This window comes from Rhea pennata, chromosome 2 (genome assembly GCF_028389875.1).
Source record: "Rhea pennata isolate bPtePen1 chromosome 2, bPtePen1.pri, whole genome shotgun sequence".
NCBI lineage: Eukaryota > Metazoa > Chordata > Aves > Rheiformes > Rheidae > Rhea > Rhea pennata.
In genome coordinates this window covers 152,790,798-152,811,285 of record NC_084664.1, presented here as the reverse complement: position 1 = coordinate 152,811,285, position 20,488 = coordinate 152,790,798, and the positions used below count along the sequence as shown (strand labels likewise).

General features: G+C 38.4%; 1 protein-coding gene across 2 annotated transcripts in view; it reads right to left on the bottom strand.

The window, feature by feature from the left end:
• NSMCE2 (NSE2 (MMS21) homolog, SMC5-SMC6 complex SUMO ligase) overlaps window positions 1-20,488 on the bottom strand; it is a 133,242-nt gene that overhangs the window by 105,229 nt on the left and 7,525 nt on the right. The window contains exon 3 of one of the 2 annotated variants that reach the window (XM_062570619.1): window positions 1,018-1,124. In XM_062570619.1, coding sequence (XP_062426603.1) covers window positions 1,018-1,124 — 107 coding nt within the window. The remainder of the gene's footprint in view (window positions 1-1,017; window positions 1,125-20,488) is intronic. The other variant, XM_062570620.1, reaches the window with a different exon arrangement.

The following is a 20,488-nucleotide window of genomic DNA, read 5'->3' as shown; positions in this document are numbered from 1 at the left end:
ACACGTTAGCGGGAAGAGGACGGGCGGGAGAGGCAGATGCCATGAAAATGTGTAACCACGGCAGACCCTGCAAGGGCGCCGCGGGCTCCCGCGGTCCGGAGAAGACGCGAACCCCGGCTCCCCCTGGCGGCCAGCGCCGACCGCGCCGGGCCGAGCCGGGCCGGGCCGCTGCTCCGCGGGTGCTGTCATTGCTCCACCGCCAATCTCTGCTCTTACGTTCGCTGAGCACAAACGCGTAAATCAAGGGATTTTGTCTGATATCAGCCTTCTGTTTGAAAGAGACAGGAAGAGAAGAATCTCCCTGAAAACTCGTATTCGGCTACCTAACCCGTGGCATCCTCTCTCGAGCCTGGTTTGCTAATGAAAAGGATCTCATACAACTTGTGTGTGTGTGTGCCCTGTGTCATCCTAATCGCTCCAGCAACTGCAATCACGTCCAACACCGAACCAGAAACCCCCTCCGAATACTGAGATGCAACAAATCTTGCACAAATGAGTGGTCAGGTATCAAAGGAGACCATGGTTAATCGAATGAACAATTAACAAGCTCATCCCTTACGAAGCATCATCAAATTCATGTGGCAGAAAGACACTGGAAACCAGGTTTCTTTAGTTCTGCAGCTACTGCAACCATTCATTTATTCCTGAATTCAGCTGCCTCATTCATTATGCCGCATCCATCTTCCTGAACACATGAAGCAAGTATCATCTGAGACTGGTGTTTTAACTACACAGTCCTCATTCATTCCCAAAGCACTATTCATCTATATTCCGACTGCTAACAGGAATTTTGTGGAAAATAATACTGAACTTGTAATTAGAAACTGTATCACAATGTATGCACACTAGGAAGCAAAATAATAGCTGTATGGGCAACCTCAGTATTTTACCTTTAAAAAAAAATCTAGTTTTTCCAACAATATATTATTTTAATGTAACATTTTGTATTTAACAATTAAAATATAATATTTAAATAAGCATACATATTGGGTAACTTTAATAGAAGTGACAGTTTACCTGACTGACCGTTTCTTCAATTGCTCTCATATAATGATTAAGTTCTCTGTCCATTGCGGCATATTCTAACATCACATTTTCCATATTGCTAACCTCTTCTACATCATCTGCAAAACAAAGTATTTTGTACATGGATGATCAACTGTATTAGCTTTAGGCAGCATTTTTACTTTACAGGTATGAAAACAAATATTAATGCTATGAATTTGTTACACTGTGAATGAAAATATATTAACTGTATTTCAGCATTTGTAAGGAACAGCAGGTGTTTTCAAACTCCTCAAACATTTACTTCTTACCTATTTTGCAACCATAAACCTTGACAGTTCTTGAGTAACTTGAACAAACAGCTTACTCAGAAAGACACTTCCCTGGTTTCATGTGAACGAGAGTGTGTGTGTGTAATTTCATCTACTAACATCTAGTCATTAGGCAATCAGGGTATTTTCTGCAAAAGTTATATTTCATGACTCATCACACTGCCTCAGAAATATTCAGAAGAAACTTAAATGCCCTCTCACTACAGTACAGTTCAAAGCTATAATTAGACCCCTTTTCCCCCAATAAACATAGCTATTGCCAAATCAAAATAGAGCCAAAATTTTATAACACAGGAATTAATGGAAGACTGAACAGTATTGATAAATCAAACAGTAAAATTTTAATTGCCAGTGAAAAATCAATCAATACAGGACATGTGATTAGTAATTCATATCTATTTTTATTCTCTTCTGCATTGTTCCTAATTTCACTCCTTTCATCTCCAATTACACCAGTGCTTTGCCATTCTAACTTTGCTGTGCACGCAGTTAGCTAGATAAGGACTCTTCATAGATATTCCCAGAACTAAACAGCCACAGCTCTAGCTCCTTACATAGGTGCAGGTACCACATCAAATACAGTCAGCTGTGGGAGGACAAGCAGCCACAAGCCCCTAACCCATTTATGAAACTAAGGAATTGGGAAATACAAATTTTCATTTCTTCTGTTCCCATTTATTACTACTCCATAAGTTGCAGGTACGGGGAAAGGAGCTGGAAGCAGCTTGAAGCTGGAAGCAGTGAAAAAGCTCCCAAATCTATAATGCTGAGATAGAAGGAGTCATTCAATAAAGCATTCCTCTTTACAAGCAGATTAAGCAGCCAATCTGTGCTGTTAATTTTACAAAGAAAATTATAGTATAACTCTTTAAACTACTTCACTGGGAAGAAAGGAAAATGCCTCCCTATCTGGCAGGCTGGGGCACTTTGTAAGTTGCTAAGTGTATCAGTACCTTAGAGCACAACACTCCGCTTCTGCCAAAAGCTAACATAAAGCATGGTCATCTTTGCTTAAGAGCAAAACTTGAAACTGTTGCTGAAATGCATCACTCAGGGATAACAGTTTTGTACCATATGAAACAGTGATGGATTCAGAAGACAGAAGGAAAAGCTTTAAGACATATTTACACAAAAAAGTTACATAATAAGCCACACTATTTTGTGAACATGGCAATTACAGTCATGATGTTTCCCTTAATTACATACAGGCTTGGTATGTATCCATTTTTCATTAAGCAGATGAATGGGTAATGCAGACAGAATCTTGGCATCCCTGCAACTTTCTTCTGAATAATCAGCCTTTTCCTCTCCCCTTCCCCATCCCTCCCACCCAGTTTCCATATCCTATGTGGTAGCTATGATCATACTCTTTTTCCTTCCTGCTAGGAAGCATATGAAGTGCCTCCTTCAAGGCTGATACAAATGGTACTTCATGAATCACAGGAAAGGTTTGCGTAGCAAGTAACTGTCATTCTCCTCCCATGGCCCAAATGAATCATCTCAGTGACATAAAGAAATGACAGTGGCCTAAATCTTTTTTTCTAGGAGGAGAAAAGGGCATTGTTAAACAGCAAGAGAGCTATATTAATGCCATTTTTCCTAAAAGTTCAGAAAAGCTTTAGATAAAGAATAATAATGTTGCAACTGATCTCAATGCACTGGAGAGGTGCATTAAAATTAAGCATAAACAAAGAGATGGAAGACAGCTCAGGCAAGAGGGACATTATCTGCAACTACATCCTGCCCTACATTCTTCTGGTCCCAAGAGTTACACCCATCCACTGGCCTGTTTTAAATCTCAGATGATGTTCATCAGTGTCCCTTTGCTATTCTCCCATGCACACAAAGCTGTGCATATTTTACATACTGAGAAAACCCTAAGTATGTATAACTCATGCATGCTTAGAGCCCACCTTTAAAGAAGTCATGGACATAGAGATGGATCCTGAAGACTAAATAAAGGTCACTGTTGTCCCTCTCCTATTTCTACTCTTTGACAGACAGCAGAATCCACTTTATATCTGTGGTTCAATCCATAATCCAAGGCACTGAGAGCTAAGAGAAAATCTCCTTTGTTGTTCCCAGCCACTCATCTTTTCAACTCCTAAAGATGATAGAAAGGAAAACTTATATTTCAGGCTATGCTATTCGCCTTTACAAAACTCTCACAATCCCACATGACACACTGCAATAAACCTCTGTGTATGGCCCCTCTGCTCCCACCCCACCCTCCCTTCCCCTGATGAGCTAAGGGCACTTCTTGCCATCCCTAGTGAGGAGCAGGTGCAGGGCAGAACTTGGGTACGTAGAATGAGAAGCTGGGTTCTAGCTGGCGACTGTCCTGGAATGTGAAGTTTTACAGCTCGCACATCAAGGCAGAGGTACCAGCACCTTTAGCATCTCCTTGGGACAGAGTCCACCACAGAGAAATCAGAACACCCCAGCTGACCTGATCTTTCTAGGGAATGAGAAATTAGCAAAGATGTACCTACCTCTCCCATCCACTATCCCACAACTCAGTCTCCCAAATACCACCAACCCTTTAGTTTAACGGCACTGTGAATTAAGAGGAATCAGAATTTAACAATCACATCAGGCTTTCGAAAGATTAAATGGCATTATCCACTCTCCAAACCTCATTGCTACTTTTATTTTGGTTGTTAGGAAAGGACTGGAGGTTCGTCGTAAACAGAGATGCAAGGCCCTGTCCCTCTCCCATCAGACTATGACCAGATTATCTACCGAATACCCTCCAGCCAAATTCCAGCTACAAAGCCAGCTAACTCTCTTGCGTACTTAAACCTTTCATTCTGCAGGCCAAAAACCTAGCTCAATGCCAAACTTAAATGCTTTGGAACTGCTGGATTAGTGCCTTTCTGTTATCTAATCAAAATTTATCCTAGTCTTGTTTCTAATTCATATCTAAAGAATGCATTCCAAGCTCTCTGCATATGCTTCTAGCTACTGCCACAAAATACCATAGAAGTTACATACTGTATTTAAGTCTCCTTGTTATCTAGGCTAAATATGTTGAGTTCACTAAGCATTTCTCCATAAGACCTTACCCTCACCACCTTGAGATTATACATTTTGCAATATTACATCTTTTATTTACAGAAAGTTCAGTTCAAGGCCATCATTTTCATTTGCAAAGCTCCACGTCCAGGATGTTAAAATTAGCTGGCTGAATATCTACACTTCATAATTATGAACTTCAACTCACCTAACTTTATAACTCTTTTCATACTGAAAACAGGGATATTATTCTGAAAAGTCTCTCTACAACATACATCAAAAAATATATAAAAAGACAAGTAAGAGTTCCTACCTCTTGTTTCTATTAAGAGATCAAACTGACCATGCTCAGGTGGCTTACTGCTGATTAAAACTGTAACCAATCAGGGCAAAGTTACATACCATAAAGTCAAAAGTGCTAGAACAGACATTGCAAAAACAGGATGGAGTCACATCAGCACCCTTTTAATGCTACCTATAATAATACTTGTCTAAAATACCACCCATTCTTCTAAAGCTTTTAATTCCTTCTAATATCTCTGAACTTGTATTTATTATTTATTTTAGTTATCTGTATAGATCCACAAGTTAGCAAACTTTCAAAATAGCTTTCATAACTTCCTCTTACTCCTTCTCATATATAGACTGCCATGGAAGTAAACTATTATTTAAATTGCTATCTCAAATAAAATATTCTGGAATATCATTCAATTATAGGAAGGCTCTAAGCCTACAAACATAACAGTACTTAAAATGAATGTTTAAGCATATGCAACATGGAGTAACATAAATATACATACATGTATTTTTATCACATTGACTAAAAAAAAGTCAAGGTTTAAATCTGAAACAAAGCAGGACATTACAAGTTCTGTCCTTTGCACTACATATTAGGTTGCTTTTAACTTCAACTCTACACACTATTTTTCCATCAGATTCTCCATCTCCATCTCCATCTTCTCAATGTAGAAGAGGAATGGTATACCATTGCTCACAGATTTTGACAAGAGATTTCAGACTTTTAAAACAAATGTAACACAGACAACTGTCACTTAAGCCAATAGTGATAGTAGCAGTAGTAGGCAGTTGTCTTCAAATTCACCAGCAGCAGATAAAATACACATTTTGCCAGCAGGTTTCAAGTTACTGCTGACAGCAGAGGAATGCAGGCTCCAGGACTCCTTGATTTAGTTTCATCTTCAGGATACAGTCAACATTTTTCGCTGCTGCTAGCAAATACCTTATCTTCAAAACAACCAAAAAGTGCCAACGCAGACACACATCCACACAAAGCATTTTGGTCCAATCCAAAATGGTTAATAATTCAAGTCAGATCATACATCTAGAAAAACAACAAATGAACAAAAAAAGTGACCTAACCTCTTCAAAATTTTTCTCATAAAACAATTGGAGAAGGCCATACAGGGAAATGGCAATTGGTGGAGTAAATTCGAAACATGGAGCAGTAATTGCAGAATTTCATTCCATGTAACAGTCAGAAGATACTCACTGCTGAAGCCAGTCCTAAAAAAGCCTCAAGCTTCTCAGGAAATGCTTAAACTGGGCTGTAGTACATTCCAAGGCAGATTTCCCTCCCTGTCTCCTAAAGAAGCCATTCCATTTCCACAGAATGCTTTGATATACACAGAGCTACATACTGAGCATGCATGACTTTATAGACCAATGTTAGATACCTTCACCTAGGTACCACTCCAGTGAAAACTAGGTATTTTTAACACAGTGAACTGACATCAATGAGAGGAAGAGAAACCTATTCCTCAGTATCCTACAGCCTTGTTTCTAAACAGTTCTCCTGGAAGATGGATGAAAGGGAGTTCAAAACCATGCATATGAGTTCAAGAATTCTCAAGGAAAGAAGGAAGTTGAACCTGAGTTTCCTGCATTTCATCAAAGAAGAAAAGCGATAAAGTTGGGGGAGACAGGACTACAGGAATCTGTATGGAAAGAAGGGCACAGCAGTATTCTATTAGCTGCCTGTGCCCACAGTTCCACCAGACTGTCACTTGTGAATGGTTCCTAAAGTTTCATCTAATTTTCTATTTGGCTTTTTAGAAAACTGCAAAACAAACTACTGTGCTTTGGTTCAGGTCAAGTATTTTGCTTTACCTGAGTGAAGTCTTCTGAGGTTTTATTTAGGAGAGGAAAGTGAGATGTTTAACAGTTTGAATTGAAACATCTATTTTATTTGGCAACTAACTGGAAAAAAGTATATGTTGTCGATTATCCAGTTCTCTCAGATCTTTTTCTTTTTTTTTTTTTTTTTTTTTTTAATAAGATGAGACAAGAGCATCTGTTAGGTTACAAACTACTCCTGACAAGAAAATTCTTCTCATGTTCCAAGCCATTCCACTGTAGGTTATGATTGTCTGAAATGAGAAGAGACAAGATCCAGTGACCCAGGAGGCTCCTGCCAATCATTTGGAAATGAAACCCAAGCACATTCTATTCTGGAGCGTCAATGTTTCAACAGAAATGGACCATTTCGGGTGCCTCCATTTGGAATGCCCAATTTGAGACATCTCACATGGCCAGCATTTTCAGAGAGTGGGTGTTATGCACATTCTGAAAACAGTCATCTCAGAGTGGGCACAGAGAAGCTGAGGCACTCAGTATTACTAACCACTTTTGAAAATAACTTACTATATTATTCTATAATAAAGTAATCATGAAACTTTTGCTCAATATGAAACTTCCTTAGACACTATCGCCAGCAGAACTAGGCCAACAGTAGTTTTGGAAGTAACTTCCTTATAATACTTGTTTTTCTTAAAGACCATCAGGGAGAGGCTAAAAAGTCATAATGACCCCAGTTCAGATTTGAGAGAAATAATGAAGATCTATCTTACCAGACATTTCTGCCACAGTATCCAAACAGATTGCAAGGTAAGAAGGGTAGTATTTCTCAACTCCTGTTCACATTATAATAATACCCAGTGAAATAAAGAGGGCAGCTCATATACTTTGATTCGGCAAAGCACTTCAACAAATGCTGACGTGCTTTGCTGTTTAAAATCCAAAATAAAATATTATTCAACACAAATAGAGATGGAATAATTTAGGCCAAGATACATAAAAAATAAAAGGACATCAACACCAACTCTGCAGAGAAAGACCTGGGAGTGCTGGTGGATGACAAGTTGACCACGAGCCAGCAATGTGCCCTTGTGGCCAGGAAGGCCAATGGTATCCTGGGGTGCACTGGGAATACTGTTGCCAGCAGGTGGAGGGAGGTGATCCTGCCCCTTTACTCAGCCCTGTGGAGGCCTCATCTCGAGTACTGTGTCCAGTTCTGGGCTCCCCAGGACAAGAGAGACATGGAGAGAGTCCAGCGTAGGGCTATGAGAATGATCAGAAGGCTGGAGCACCTGCCCTATGAGGAACGGCTGCGAGAGCTGGGCCTCTTCAGCCTAGGGAAGAGAAGACTGAGGGGGGATCTTATCAATGTGTATGAGTACCTTCAGGGAAGGTGTCAAGGGGATGGGGACAAACTCTTTTCAGTTGTCCCATGTGACAGGACAAGAGGCAATGGGCAAAAACTGAAGCACAGGAAGTTCTGCCTGAACGTGAGGGGGAATTTCTTCCCCGTGAGAGTGACAGAGCACTGGCACAGGTTGCCCAGAGAGGTTGTGGAGTCTCCTTTTCTGGAGATATTCAAAGCCCGCCTGGATGCAATCCTGTCTACCATGCTGTAGGTGACCCTGCTGAGCAGGGAGGTTGGACTAGCTGATCTCCAGAGGTCCCTTCCAACCTTACCAATTCTATGATTCCATGATTCTAACTGGTCTTTCATATAGGTAAACAAAGTTTGCCATGAGTGAGAAATGGAAAAAAATACTTAAATCATATCTACCTGATTTTTACTGTCAGAATCTCTATGCTAGGTGCAATGCATACAATACATGAAGATAGGTAGTTTGTGCACATTTACCCAACTGAAAATGGATGCTTGCTTGACTAAACGTTAAGGTCCATCCAACTCACAGGCTACTTCCCTCCCTTCACACAAAAGATAACAAAATTACCCTGACCAATACCTCTTTATTAAATTCAAAGGTCACAGTGATGTTAATCTTTATTATATTGCTTAACACTTACTTAGTTTTGCAGAAAGATCAATTTAAAGTTAAAAAAAAAAAAAAAGACAATTTAACTAGCAGGTGAGAGCAGTGAAAAGAACATAAACCATTTGCAAGATGCAACAGTTCTGAGAAGCAATTCAAGCTTTCCTTTCCTAATTCTGTCACTTTTATGGTATTATGTGATGATGTCCATCCAGAACTACTGTGCTCTTTTCAACAAATGACTACATCAGCATTCCTCAACACTATCTACATTTACAGGCCCAAGGAGAACAAGAAAATAAGTCATGTTGACAGCTAAGTAGCAAGTAAACATCAAGGGTGAGGTTCATTTTAATGAACCTTTTCTTTGGCAACAAAGGCAGCTTCACAGACCATCTCTACAGACACTCATCCTTGCTCCTCCCTCACAAGTTTTTCCTGGACTTTCCCTCAGCTGGGACAATGTCTCTTTTCACAGCACTACAATGTAAATTGGATCAATGAAACAATCCATGCTAAATATAACATCCCTTCCTCAAAAAAAAAAAAAAAAAAAAATCCCCTGGGGGGAGGATGGTTATTCCAGTGATTAAATTTACAGTGCAGATGTGCAAATAGTTCTATCGACACACCTGAGGTGGAGGAAAATTCTAGTGTTGGGGGAATAACATCCTAAGCCAACTTGTTCACCAAGAAAAAAGTAGAGAAACCACACCTGTATTTTCTAAGCAAGTAGAAGTATAGATTATCTTTACATAGAAATCTCACCAATCCCTTATAAAACAAATAACAAAGTCCTCTATTTTCACAGTTTTCCTAACTGTGTATACCTACATACATACATATATATGCACATCTCTTCTCAGTGTATTTCAACATATGATGAAATTAAGACTGAAAACAATATTTACTATTAATTTTAATGGGAAAGGATTTTCCTATGACTAACAAGCTTGCCTGTGGTGGTGTGGGCACGTCCAAACCACTACACCACACAAGACAGCATCGTTCAGAGCCCCAAGCTGCTGCTGACTTAGCCTTCTCAAGAACTAGAGATGTGAGGGCTGAGAAGATTTAAAAAACAAAGAGTCTGCTGCTGTCCTCCTTCTACCCACCTTCTCCTTCCACAATTTGATATGGTGAAATTAGAATTTTGTCAAGATTTTATTTTTATGAAATATTTTCCCTCACAAGAAGCAGTGAAATATTCTTTAATGTAACTTTTAACAGTGTTACAATTGCTACAGTTCAATCCGTCTTTCTAAAACTACTACTTCAAATGAGGGTATTTATATTCAACATTTTAATGGGCAATTAAAATTTCTATAATGGTTAACAACCTGCTGTTTCTATGGACTTCACTGTACAGGAATACTTGCAAAAATCATTGTGTTTATTTCTTATTTCCAACTTGTTTATTCTTCATTTTTTAAAGAATTATAAATTTCTTATGTATTGTAGAGATCTCTACTTGCATACTACAAGTTCTAGAGACACAATCCCCCCTTTTTGTTTACAGGTCAACAGTATTAATGGTTGCTATTGTCAGTAACAGTCTTCCCTGATTGTGAATTGCATCAACAAGTCAAAAAATCCATTTATAGACACTTCCATGTGAAGTGCAACTCTGTCTCTTAATAAAATGCATACTTGTCATTATCCAAAGTAAACAAACCTAAAATAAAATAAACTAATAGAATAAACTTTCCTTATGTTAATGAATCTATTACATTTCTCATCTCAGAAAAGCTCATTCAAACCACACCTTCATTAAAATACATGCAGTAGTCACTCAGAACTTCCTCCATCCATAAACTGCCTTTTGGGGATACCGGAAATGGGAGGATAAGACAAAGAAAAGTCAGGAAAGATAGGAAAATAAACCATTTTCACCTAAGACCTTCAAAATTCTCAGAAACATTGTATCTCTATCCAGAATTGGAGCCTGCTTACCTAGCTCTGAGATTAAGCTAACAAGGTCTCATCAGAGCTTATTTAATCAGATGCAGTGTCTCAGTAAATGCAACTACCTTGGTTCCAGTCTCAAGCTATTATAATGTCCGGGTTTGGTGCAGGTATATCAGATTCAAAATCTAATTGCAGACTAGACATGTTCCATGTCTCTGTGTGGCACCACAGGAATTGGGAGTCACCTGCTGCACCTTCAATGGCCTGGCCAGAAAACAGGACCAACGCATGGGACAGAAGCAGGGGAGTCATCTCTCAGAAAGACCGAGAGTGCAGTTTCACTGCAGAGGCAGTCTTGCTCTTGGTCCCTCATTACATATTCCCATATGTTCGTCGGTGTCAGTACTAGTGCTTGTGCCTCTGCACAGACTACTCAACAAACTGGTCCCATTGAAAACTAACAGAGCTATTCTCTCACAAACAAGCAAAACCCTATTAGCAGACTGCACCATGAATGAGCTCTAGTACATATCAAAGTGGAAAGCAAGACTGAGTTATTTCAGTTCAGTGGTCACAATCATATTCCCACATGAAAAAAGCATAGAATCCCAATTAAGCTTCCACATCCAACAGCAAAAGAGTCATGCAGACATAAATGAATGCTCCTCCAACACTGAAATTTTAACATTATTGAGCTAAAATGAAACAGTTGGGAAGAAGAAATGTCAAAATATTTGGGTTTTTTAAAATATCAAATATTTTGATTAGATGCTTTCAAACACAGCATTTTTTACTCTAAGCCTGAATAATCTTCCATTCTGAGTTTTATTATTTCTGTTTCTACAACCTCTGGGGACACTGAATTTTCAGAATCTAGAGAACTCGCTCAATAGCCACAGTCAAAGCTAAGCTGGACTTCACCTAACTAGTCAGGGGACTAGCAGTAATTGGCTGCACCAGAAGGAGCTCAGGATGAAAAAGCTATACAATTTTATACTCAACTTTTTAGACAGATTTGGCAGTCAACTCCAAGTTCTACACCACTATGGACAGAGTAGTAATGTATCGTATATCAGGGCAGACATCTGGCCCACACATGTGAATTCATATACAATCAGGAATAAACAGAAGATAAATCTGATTCTGTTTCATAATATATAGCAAATAATGGGAAGCTTTATTTTTTTAAAATCTGCAATACTAATTTGTTATATCATCAGAAATGGCTGCATCATCGGAAGGCTGACACAAATAGAAAGAGGCATCTTCTCCAGAGTTGGCTCATTGTTGAAAATGTGGATACTTCTATATGCCTTGGATATTATCTAGTTTCTGAAAAGGAGAGCTAATAGGGCACAAGCAAGCTTGGACTAAAGGCGTCTGGAACACCAATGTCTGTCTTAAACAAAGGTCAAGTGATGTCATCCCTGACACAAAACATCCAATTCAGCATCAATCACACATTGGCATGGTAACCTTTAAGTGCAAATCATGCAGCAATATCAAAGCTAAGATTTTCAGAACTCGTAATTCCCCATATGTCCCCCCCCCCCCAAAAAAAAAAAAAAAAGCTTATCTTCTTGCATAGAAAAGGCAAAGAGTGGACACAAACTGCAAGCATAATGAAAATCAGCAATTCATTCTGCCTCTAGCAGGCCTCCTTTGCATAAAACCTCTTCTGTGAACTGGCAGATCTCCCTTTTACGGCATGAATCACTGGTATATGGCGTTCAACCTGTTGCTTGCATATTGGTAAGTAACAAAGCTAAACCCTTCCATTACTGGAATTTAACTTCCCACAAACTTAATATAAAAACTTCTACTATGAGGAGTTGCTACTTTGCTATCATGTGGGTCAGAACATCTCCGTGCAAGAAAGGACAATGCATTTCTTTGTCCTCTCACATATGGACAAATATTTATGATTTTGAGAGGACATAAGAATTTGTTTGAAGGCTTAAAGTACACTACAGATGATGATCTCTTAACGTACTTTTTAGATAACCCTGTTTATCTTTGTCCATAGCAGAAAAGAAATAGATTTGTAGGGACCTCATGGCTATTTGGGGCACAAGGGTGAAAAAAAGGAAACTAAATTGAGACCAAGTGTGGAAATGTTCTGTAATTCTGTACATTCAGAAATGTATTATATAAGTGAATTTATGTTGATAAGGTTTAGGTTTAAATTTAACTTGTTTAAATTTTGTTTAATTTTGAATGTGGTTTTCTGTATAAGCAACTGGTCCAATCTGTGCATTGAAGTAGGTTTGTTAAGAGAAGTCTTAATTTTTTAATTAACAGATTACTTTGATGCATGACTCCAACACACCTCCAACAAAGAATGGGTAAATGATGAATCCAAAAATACTTTAGAGATATAGAATTTGAATGATTGATGGCATATCTAATTCATCTGAAAAACAGCTGTGAATTATATCCACACCCACAAGTAATAAACTAAAAAGTCTTGTGAAAATGTCACATTAATCTACCCATATAGAAAATAGCCGACTCGCCCACTGCTTACTAAGATGATTAGTAAGGAAATCACAAGTTAAATTTTATTCATCTGCTTAAGAAAAATAGGAAAGAGTTTGCGAGGGTGATTTAAATCCCAAGATATTATTGTCACTTGACATTTACATGCAATATATAATTCCATTCCCACTTACAGTCTGGGGAAAGCCTGTTAACATTACTTCCTTAATGTGTGAACACTTCTTTGAATTGTGTTCTTTTCATCTGCCACCTTCTCCTTAAGCCAGCTGGCTCCTTTTGTTAAGTCTTTTTTTAATAAGAAAGTTCATTATATGTAATTTATGGAGGAGTTTGAGATTGTCACTTTCTATTGAGCATTACAGCATATGCACATTTCAAAGCAGTCTACAGCATTTGTTGATAATGTCAAAAAAGCAAAGAGGTTCACACATTTATACATCCTGAATAACTCTACAGTGAGAGTAATCAAAAAGACCACACATCCCTTCTTATTTGCAGCCACATGAACCAGTCCTGTTTCAATTTATATGGCAGACTACTCTTTCTATTTGCAAAAGCTTGACACTTCAGTGAAAACTTCAGAAGTTGCTACATGGCAAACGTTAGAAAGGCATTTAAATGTAGATTATTAAATGGCATCTTCCTGATCATCACAGTCCTTGGGGTCAGCTACTACTTTTACCATTATCTTATATAATAGCAGCTCTGACAAAATCATAGTTCTCTATTTTCTGATTGTTTTTATTGGCATAAAAGTCCAGTAATACAAAAAATGGAACAAAAAAGTTATCAGGCCAGTAGCCACTAGTAATAATTGTGTGGGAACTAAGCTAATGCAAACACTGCCTAAAATGGTGGCTGGGGAGCAATGTGAGTGATGGCATTTTAGCTGGCCATTACCATATGCCCTACACATAAAAAGGTGTAATATGATGCTAATGGTGAATGCCAGGCCCTTATTCAATGATTAAAGGAGGGGTACAGGTTTCTTTTTCTTTTTTTTTTTTTTTTTTTTTTTTTAAAAAAAGGGGGGAGCTAATTGTGTGCTGAGAACTTTGCAGATACATTCCTATCTTTATACGGCTAACAGTGCATAATTTGTGGAAAGACTCAAATCAGTCAATCATGAGTCAGCAACGTGTCTTTGTGGCCAGGAAGGTCAACGGTATCCTGGGGTACATTGGGAAGAGTGCTGCCAGCAGGTCAAGGGAGATGATCCTGCCCCTCTACTCAGCCCTGCGGAGGCCTCATCTCAAGTCCTGTGTCCAGTTCTGGGCTCCCCAGGACAACAGAGACATGGAGCTACTGGAGAGAGTCCAGCGCAGGGCTATGAGAATGATCAGAAGGCTGGAGCACCTGCCCTATGAGGAACAGCTGCGAGAACTGGGCCTCTTCAGCCTGGAGAAGAGAAGACTGAGGGGGGATCTTATCAATGTGTACAAGTACCTTCAGGGAGGGTGTCAAGGGGATGGGGACAAACTTTTCAGTAGTGCCACGTGACAGGACAAGAGGCAACAGGCACAAACTGAAATACAGAAAGTTCCATCTGAATATGAGGAAGAACTTCTTTACTGTGAGGGTGACAGGGCACCCAGAGAGGTTGTGGACTCTCCTTCTCTGGAGATTTTCAAAACCCACCCAGACACAATCCTGTCTAACATGCTGTAGGTGACCCTGCTTGAGCAGGGGGGTTGGACTAGATGATCTCTAGAGGTCCCTTCCTACCTCATCCAATCTGTGATTCTGTGAAATTCTCCTACTAATTGCATTTTTCTTCAATAAGCTCTTTTAGCATCTCAAAGAGCCCCAAAAATTATTCAAAGCCTTGGAAATTGTCACTTACAGCAAGACTGACTAAAGCAGTCTTGACTGCTCAGTTTAAGTAAGAGATGCTGAAAGGTGACTTGCTCATGATCCACCACTACCATCCTGAAGATTTCTGAACACACTGGGCTGATCAGCAGACAAAATAAATAAATAAATAAATAAGATCCAGTAACTTAAAGCTGAAACAAGGCTAATGAAGAAAGAGTATGTAAGGTTCTCTGCCAACAAGAGTTGAACTATTTATTCAGAGCTGGGATATATTCTCTATCACTGTAGTTGACTTTTTGCTGAACTATGGTTTTCCGTGGTACTTTTCTTTTCAAAAGCAGTCTCAGTAGCACATTTTTTGAATCAGTGTAAGATTTTATCTGTTCACATAGTATTATTTATTGACCCACTAATAATTAAAAAAAAAAAATCAGACTACACTCTGTAGACATGGCTGAGGGGTCCACTCAAAAAATTTATCCAGTTGCAGTTTTCACTTAGTGTCCACTGCATATTTCAGTAGTTTGAACTATTTTGTAATGCCTATCATGGTTCTTTGAGACAAAAGACTTATCTGTTAATTCAAAAAATATGCAGATGACATCTTTGTTATACTATTGTTTTATCCTGCCTTTCACTTCACCTACACACATACTTTTTTCTTGGATACCTATCTCTCACCTTTTCCAACCACATACCTCCATTACTCCATTATAGATAATGAAATTATTTCTAGACTCTTTCAAGTGTAATTTCTATAAGTATTGAAAACAAAATCAATAATAGAACTGAATATATATACAGGAGTTTTAGATAATTCAAATGTTAATACCTTCTCTCCGAACACTCCTGACACCTCCTTTTATGGAAGGGAAACTGAAGACTAGTGAACTTTAATGACTTGCCCAAGGCCACAAAGTGGCAAAGCCAGATTGAGAACATCAGAGTTCCTAGCTTCAAGGCTTCAGCAAAATCAGACTTGGAGCATCTCAGATGTTTTGCCTCTTTCATGCAATGCTATCATGAATTCCTTGTTCTTCTTAAGAGAAAACAGGATAGAAAAAGGGGAGGAGGGAAGCAAAAAATCTATCAAAATAATAATAATAAAAGATATTCTACACCTACAGTTCAGCAGACCAACCTATGCCTGCCCCCAAAGGCTTAAATTGTTCACAGGTGTTAGTGTCAGCAATTGTAAGAAAAACACAAGCCCTGCATGTAATTTTGACTGATAAAGTAAATGTTGTTATTTAAATTCTTGGTGAATCAGTACACACTATAATCTTTACTCCTCACCAGAGTGTCAGCTTGCTATAAAATATTGTTGTAAATGGAAACTTATCATGAAACCTAGATTTCAGTCAGAATATATTTTTAAGTTTTCCTTTTTAAATTACTTTTATTTGAAACTATTAAAAAATACAGAATTAATTCTACATGCACTGGTAAAAAATTAATTGCAAGTACCCCCAAAAAAATAAAGTGATAACAGAATAGTTAAAAGTTTTTGAATTCTTAAGAAAAAAAGAAAGAAAGAAAGAAAGAAAAGTGTCCACTATCTGTTAGTAGGGATTTAGGATGATAAGGTCTCAAAATGATCCTGTCTGCGTGAAGACTTTTCTTCTGCTTTGAATAAACATTTAGAACATGTCAGCAATGATTACTTTTAAACCAGATAAATCTTTCCACAGTGGAAAGAATTAAGAAAAGAAACGTAAATGCTTTATTTTCTTAATCTTGCTGAATGCTGACAAACCCAGATTTTCTATTTCGTATGTTCTTCCTCCCTCCCTAGATTTTTAAGCACACAATTAGGTCACTGAAAGCTAAATACTGATCTACTCAATTGATACAAATTAAAGACTTCTGAGTAGATTCTTTAAAACCTATACTATTTTTGATATATGCTGGATGCCTGTACATTTAAACAGGAGCTAGCTATATTTTCTTATTGCCATGTTTTTATGACAGAAATACGACAATAAGAAAATGACAGATTAATATACAGCAGAGTACACTTTCATACACTAAATCATTCAGATAAAATACTCCTCTCTGGCTTTTGTTCAAAGAGGTTGATTTATCTGTGCACTGAAGAGCCTACACAAGACCTCTGCAGTACTTCATAGTATTCTGAAACTGGAACAGACCATTAGGATCATCTATTCTGATCTCATGCATAGCAGAGGCCAAAGCACCTCACCCAACAATTTCAAGTCTGTAACTTATTGTTGTAAGCTCACTCTTTCTCTTAAGGTTAACATCACTGGTGTACAGAGGGTCTTCAAAAAGGTCCATATAGCACTTAAATCCCACTAACGATCTATTTTGGAGACTGTTGAGAATTTATGAGATCTAGGACACAAAAATTTATAGTTACTATGGGTACATGAGGTAACCACCAGGTGACTGCAAACCTCCCTAACTCATAATGATCTTTAAGGAGAGAAAATTACCCATTCCCCTAGAAAAATCATGAGAAAAAAAGAGTATGTGTGTGTATACACACACAGAGTTGTATAGTATATTTTTATGTGTATGTGTGTGTACATATATATATGTATATTTTTATGTGTATTTGTGTATATATTTGTGTGTATACACACACATGCATATATATACATTCTAAAACAGACACCATGTGGAGACCACCACTGTAACCTCAGAAACAAAAAGTGTGTAGTTTTCATCTGAGCACTCACAAGAGCTCTGACAAAAACTGAGAAAGTCCAGAGTACGACCTTCTGTTCAGGTGCAAACTATCAGGGCAAGACAGTTCCATGAGAATACACTAAAGACAGTTATTCCACAAGCTAGCTTTGAATCAAGACTGGATTTCACTCTGAGTGATGCTCTCTATTTTAGGCACAACATACCAGCCTCATGCAAGAACAGCTGGATGAAACACAATGACCTGTATTGTGTAGGAAGTCAAACCAGTAGATCATGTTGGTCCCAAACAGCTTTAAAAAAAAATCTAGGCTCTGATAATACTTATTCTCTTCGTCCACTATTAAACTTAATCATCCATCTGCATTTTACTAAATGCAAGAATCTAGTGATAGAGCACCAACACCTCCAAATCCAATGGGTGCCACAGCCAGCTCGAGCAAGCGAGTGAGTAGGGGCACCAGCAGTACCAAGGGCTTCACCGCCACCTATTGGGTTTCTTTTTCCTCCCACAACAGCAAAAGTCGAGGATACTCCCTTGGGTATGTTCAGCTTACTGTTACTAAACGCGAGACTCTGTTTTTGCTTTGACTTGAGCAAGCAAGCGAGTAGGGGCTCCAGCAGTAGGAAGGGCTTTCCCGCCACCTATGGGTGGCTTACTGCTTATAATAGCTACACTATGTCCTTTTACAGTTGGAATGCCATCTAGAAAATAGCAACAAACCCACACATTTATTTCTTCCTACTTTGTGAGATTATCAGACTGTGGTCAGGATGGTTTATGGATAAATATAAAAGAGCTCAAATCTTTCAATACAAATCATGTTTTTCCAGATTTTTAAACAAGGCATATTTCCAAACTCTCATTTTTCAGACATCTTGTTTGAAGAACAGTCTTCAGAACCAAGCTTGTATTCTAGCAACAGACTCATCAATGCTGGATTCAAACACTGTAAATTCCCTTGTAATTCTTTAAGCACAGAATTAGAACAAAAAAAAAGAATTCAATTTTCTTTTCTCAAAATTTGGGTACTGATTGTAGAGTACAAAGCACAAAACATGATACTACATCTTAGAAAAAGCATTTCATAAAAATGCAACCAAGCCTTTCAGTTTCAAAAGAATTATTTCAAGAAAGAAAATCCTTATGTGTGACACCACACACCTACCTATTTTAAGAAAACATACCCATCTTCCTGACTGTGAAAGGTTAAATACCGATAAAACAATACAACAAGCCAACATAATACACGACACAAGCACAGCCTGCAATAAAAAAAACATCTTTCTTGAAAGGATGAATCTTAAGAGAGAGATTTGAAGGAAAGAAAATTTAGACAGTATTCTTGAGAAGGGGAATGTGAAACATTTTATCTCAAATACCCCCAAAATATAATTTTACTTTAAACAATGGTAAAAGATCCTCTCAAGAGAAAAGTCATTTTGGTACCTACACCGAGTTTATACATGCCACCAATTAGTACCACAGACATTGGTATATCAAGATAACCACTGAGGTCAGAAAGAAACTTCCTCTGTGGATAACTTGGTCCAGTGAGAGAATTCCTGCAGCTGCCTATGAAGCATCTGGTAAAGGCTAACACCAAAGGGTTATTGAACTTGATGGATCAGTGGTCTCTGTTGGTTTTCTACCATATCTTCCCTCATAGTTAGAAGATCTTTTTGCATATCAAGCTTCACTGCAAAGCAATTTATCTGCAGGACAACTTGGACATTCAGTATTTACATTCTTCACCATGAAGAACTGCCCTCTCGAAAGAAAGAAAGAGAGAGAAAGAAAAGCTCACTTGGAATTTAATCTAAAGACAAAGCAAATTCTTACAGACTGGGGCAGAGTCTTGGGAATTTCAAATCTAGGTAAAACTGTTCCCTCCTACGCCCCTAATGAGGCCACTAACCCCATAAGGGGACAGAGGCCTAAACCACAATTCATATGCAAAGAAAGGTATGACATGCAAGAAAAGAAAAATCTTAACATACCTCAACTCCCTTAGACAAGGACAGGAGAGCAAGTGACAGTTTAGTCCCAGCTTATATCCTTAGTCAGCAGACCTACGTATACTGTAGCCTCTTCTCAAACAACTACATTGTATTTTTATTTTTGTCATAAAGCACAATGATCTCTAATGCTATGGAAACTAATTCAGTATGAGTATTTTAGGAGCACAGACGTCAGTAGGTTCATTTCTGGATCCTAAGACAAACATATCATAGGTCACCTCACACAAAAAAAAAATCTCTTAAAAACTGTGCTATGTTATAATACTGCAGGAACACTGCATTTGAATTTTCAATGAAAAATATATTAGGAAAAACAAACAAACAAACAAATGAACCAAACCAATTTATACTGAAACACAGCTAAAGATCCCATCCCTTTATTGGATTTTGCTCCATTCCAAGCAGGAGAAATTTTAAGCCACTGATGCAGAAGCTTCCCAGGAAAGGTCCCTTGCTCTCAGTGATGAACATTCTCCAGCTCCAGTGTTTGTTACGGATTGCTGCGATGTTTTTAGTGAGGCATTGGATGTAAATATAATGGATGTTCCATAAAGCCTTATGAATCAACTATCTATTAAAAGGCTGCCAATAATTTCATACGACTAGGCTGACCTATGTGCCCACACTCCTTGCTATATCAACCAGTGTCAGCAATACTTTGACTGATTCCTGTTAAACATCATTTTAAGAGAGCAGCAAGAGAAATCAAAATGTTGGAGTTAACAAAAAAATGTTCTAGGAATCTCACAAAGCCAAACACATATTACCAACTACTAGTTGGCTAGTACTTAACAGTCATCATGACACAAGTGGATCCCAAGCAACTTGGAGAGCAGAGAGCAGTTGGTAAAGAAAGGACATTCGACATGTGAGGTGCTACGCAGTGCACACAAAGAAAAGTACAGGCAGTTTTGAGGCAAAGGGAAACACAAATGGGTAAGCAGCAAGTATTGAGGCAAGCTCTGCTGGCAGAGGAGTGCAGGTTATGCAATAAGAAACAAGCGCAAACAAGCAGGAAGAGCCAGAGCTGTAGAGTGCTACCTGTCTCCATGGAGCACACCAAAGGATTGTATCACTAACGCTCTGGACAGCCCATGGGTCTTCCCTGTATGTAGTAGTGTGTATGTAGTATGTATTCTT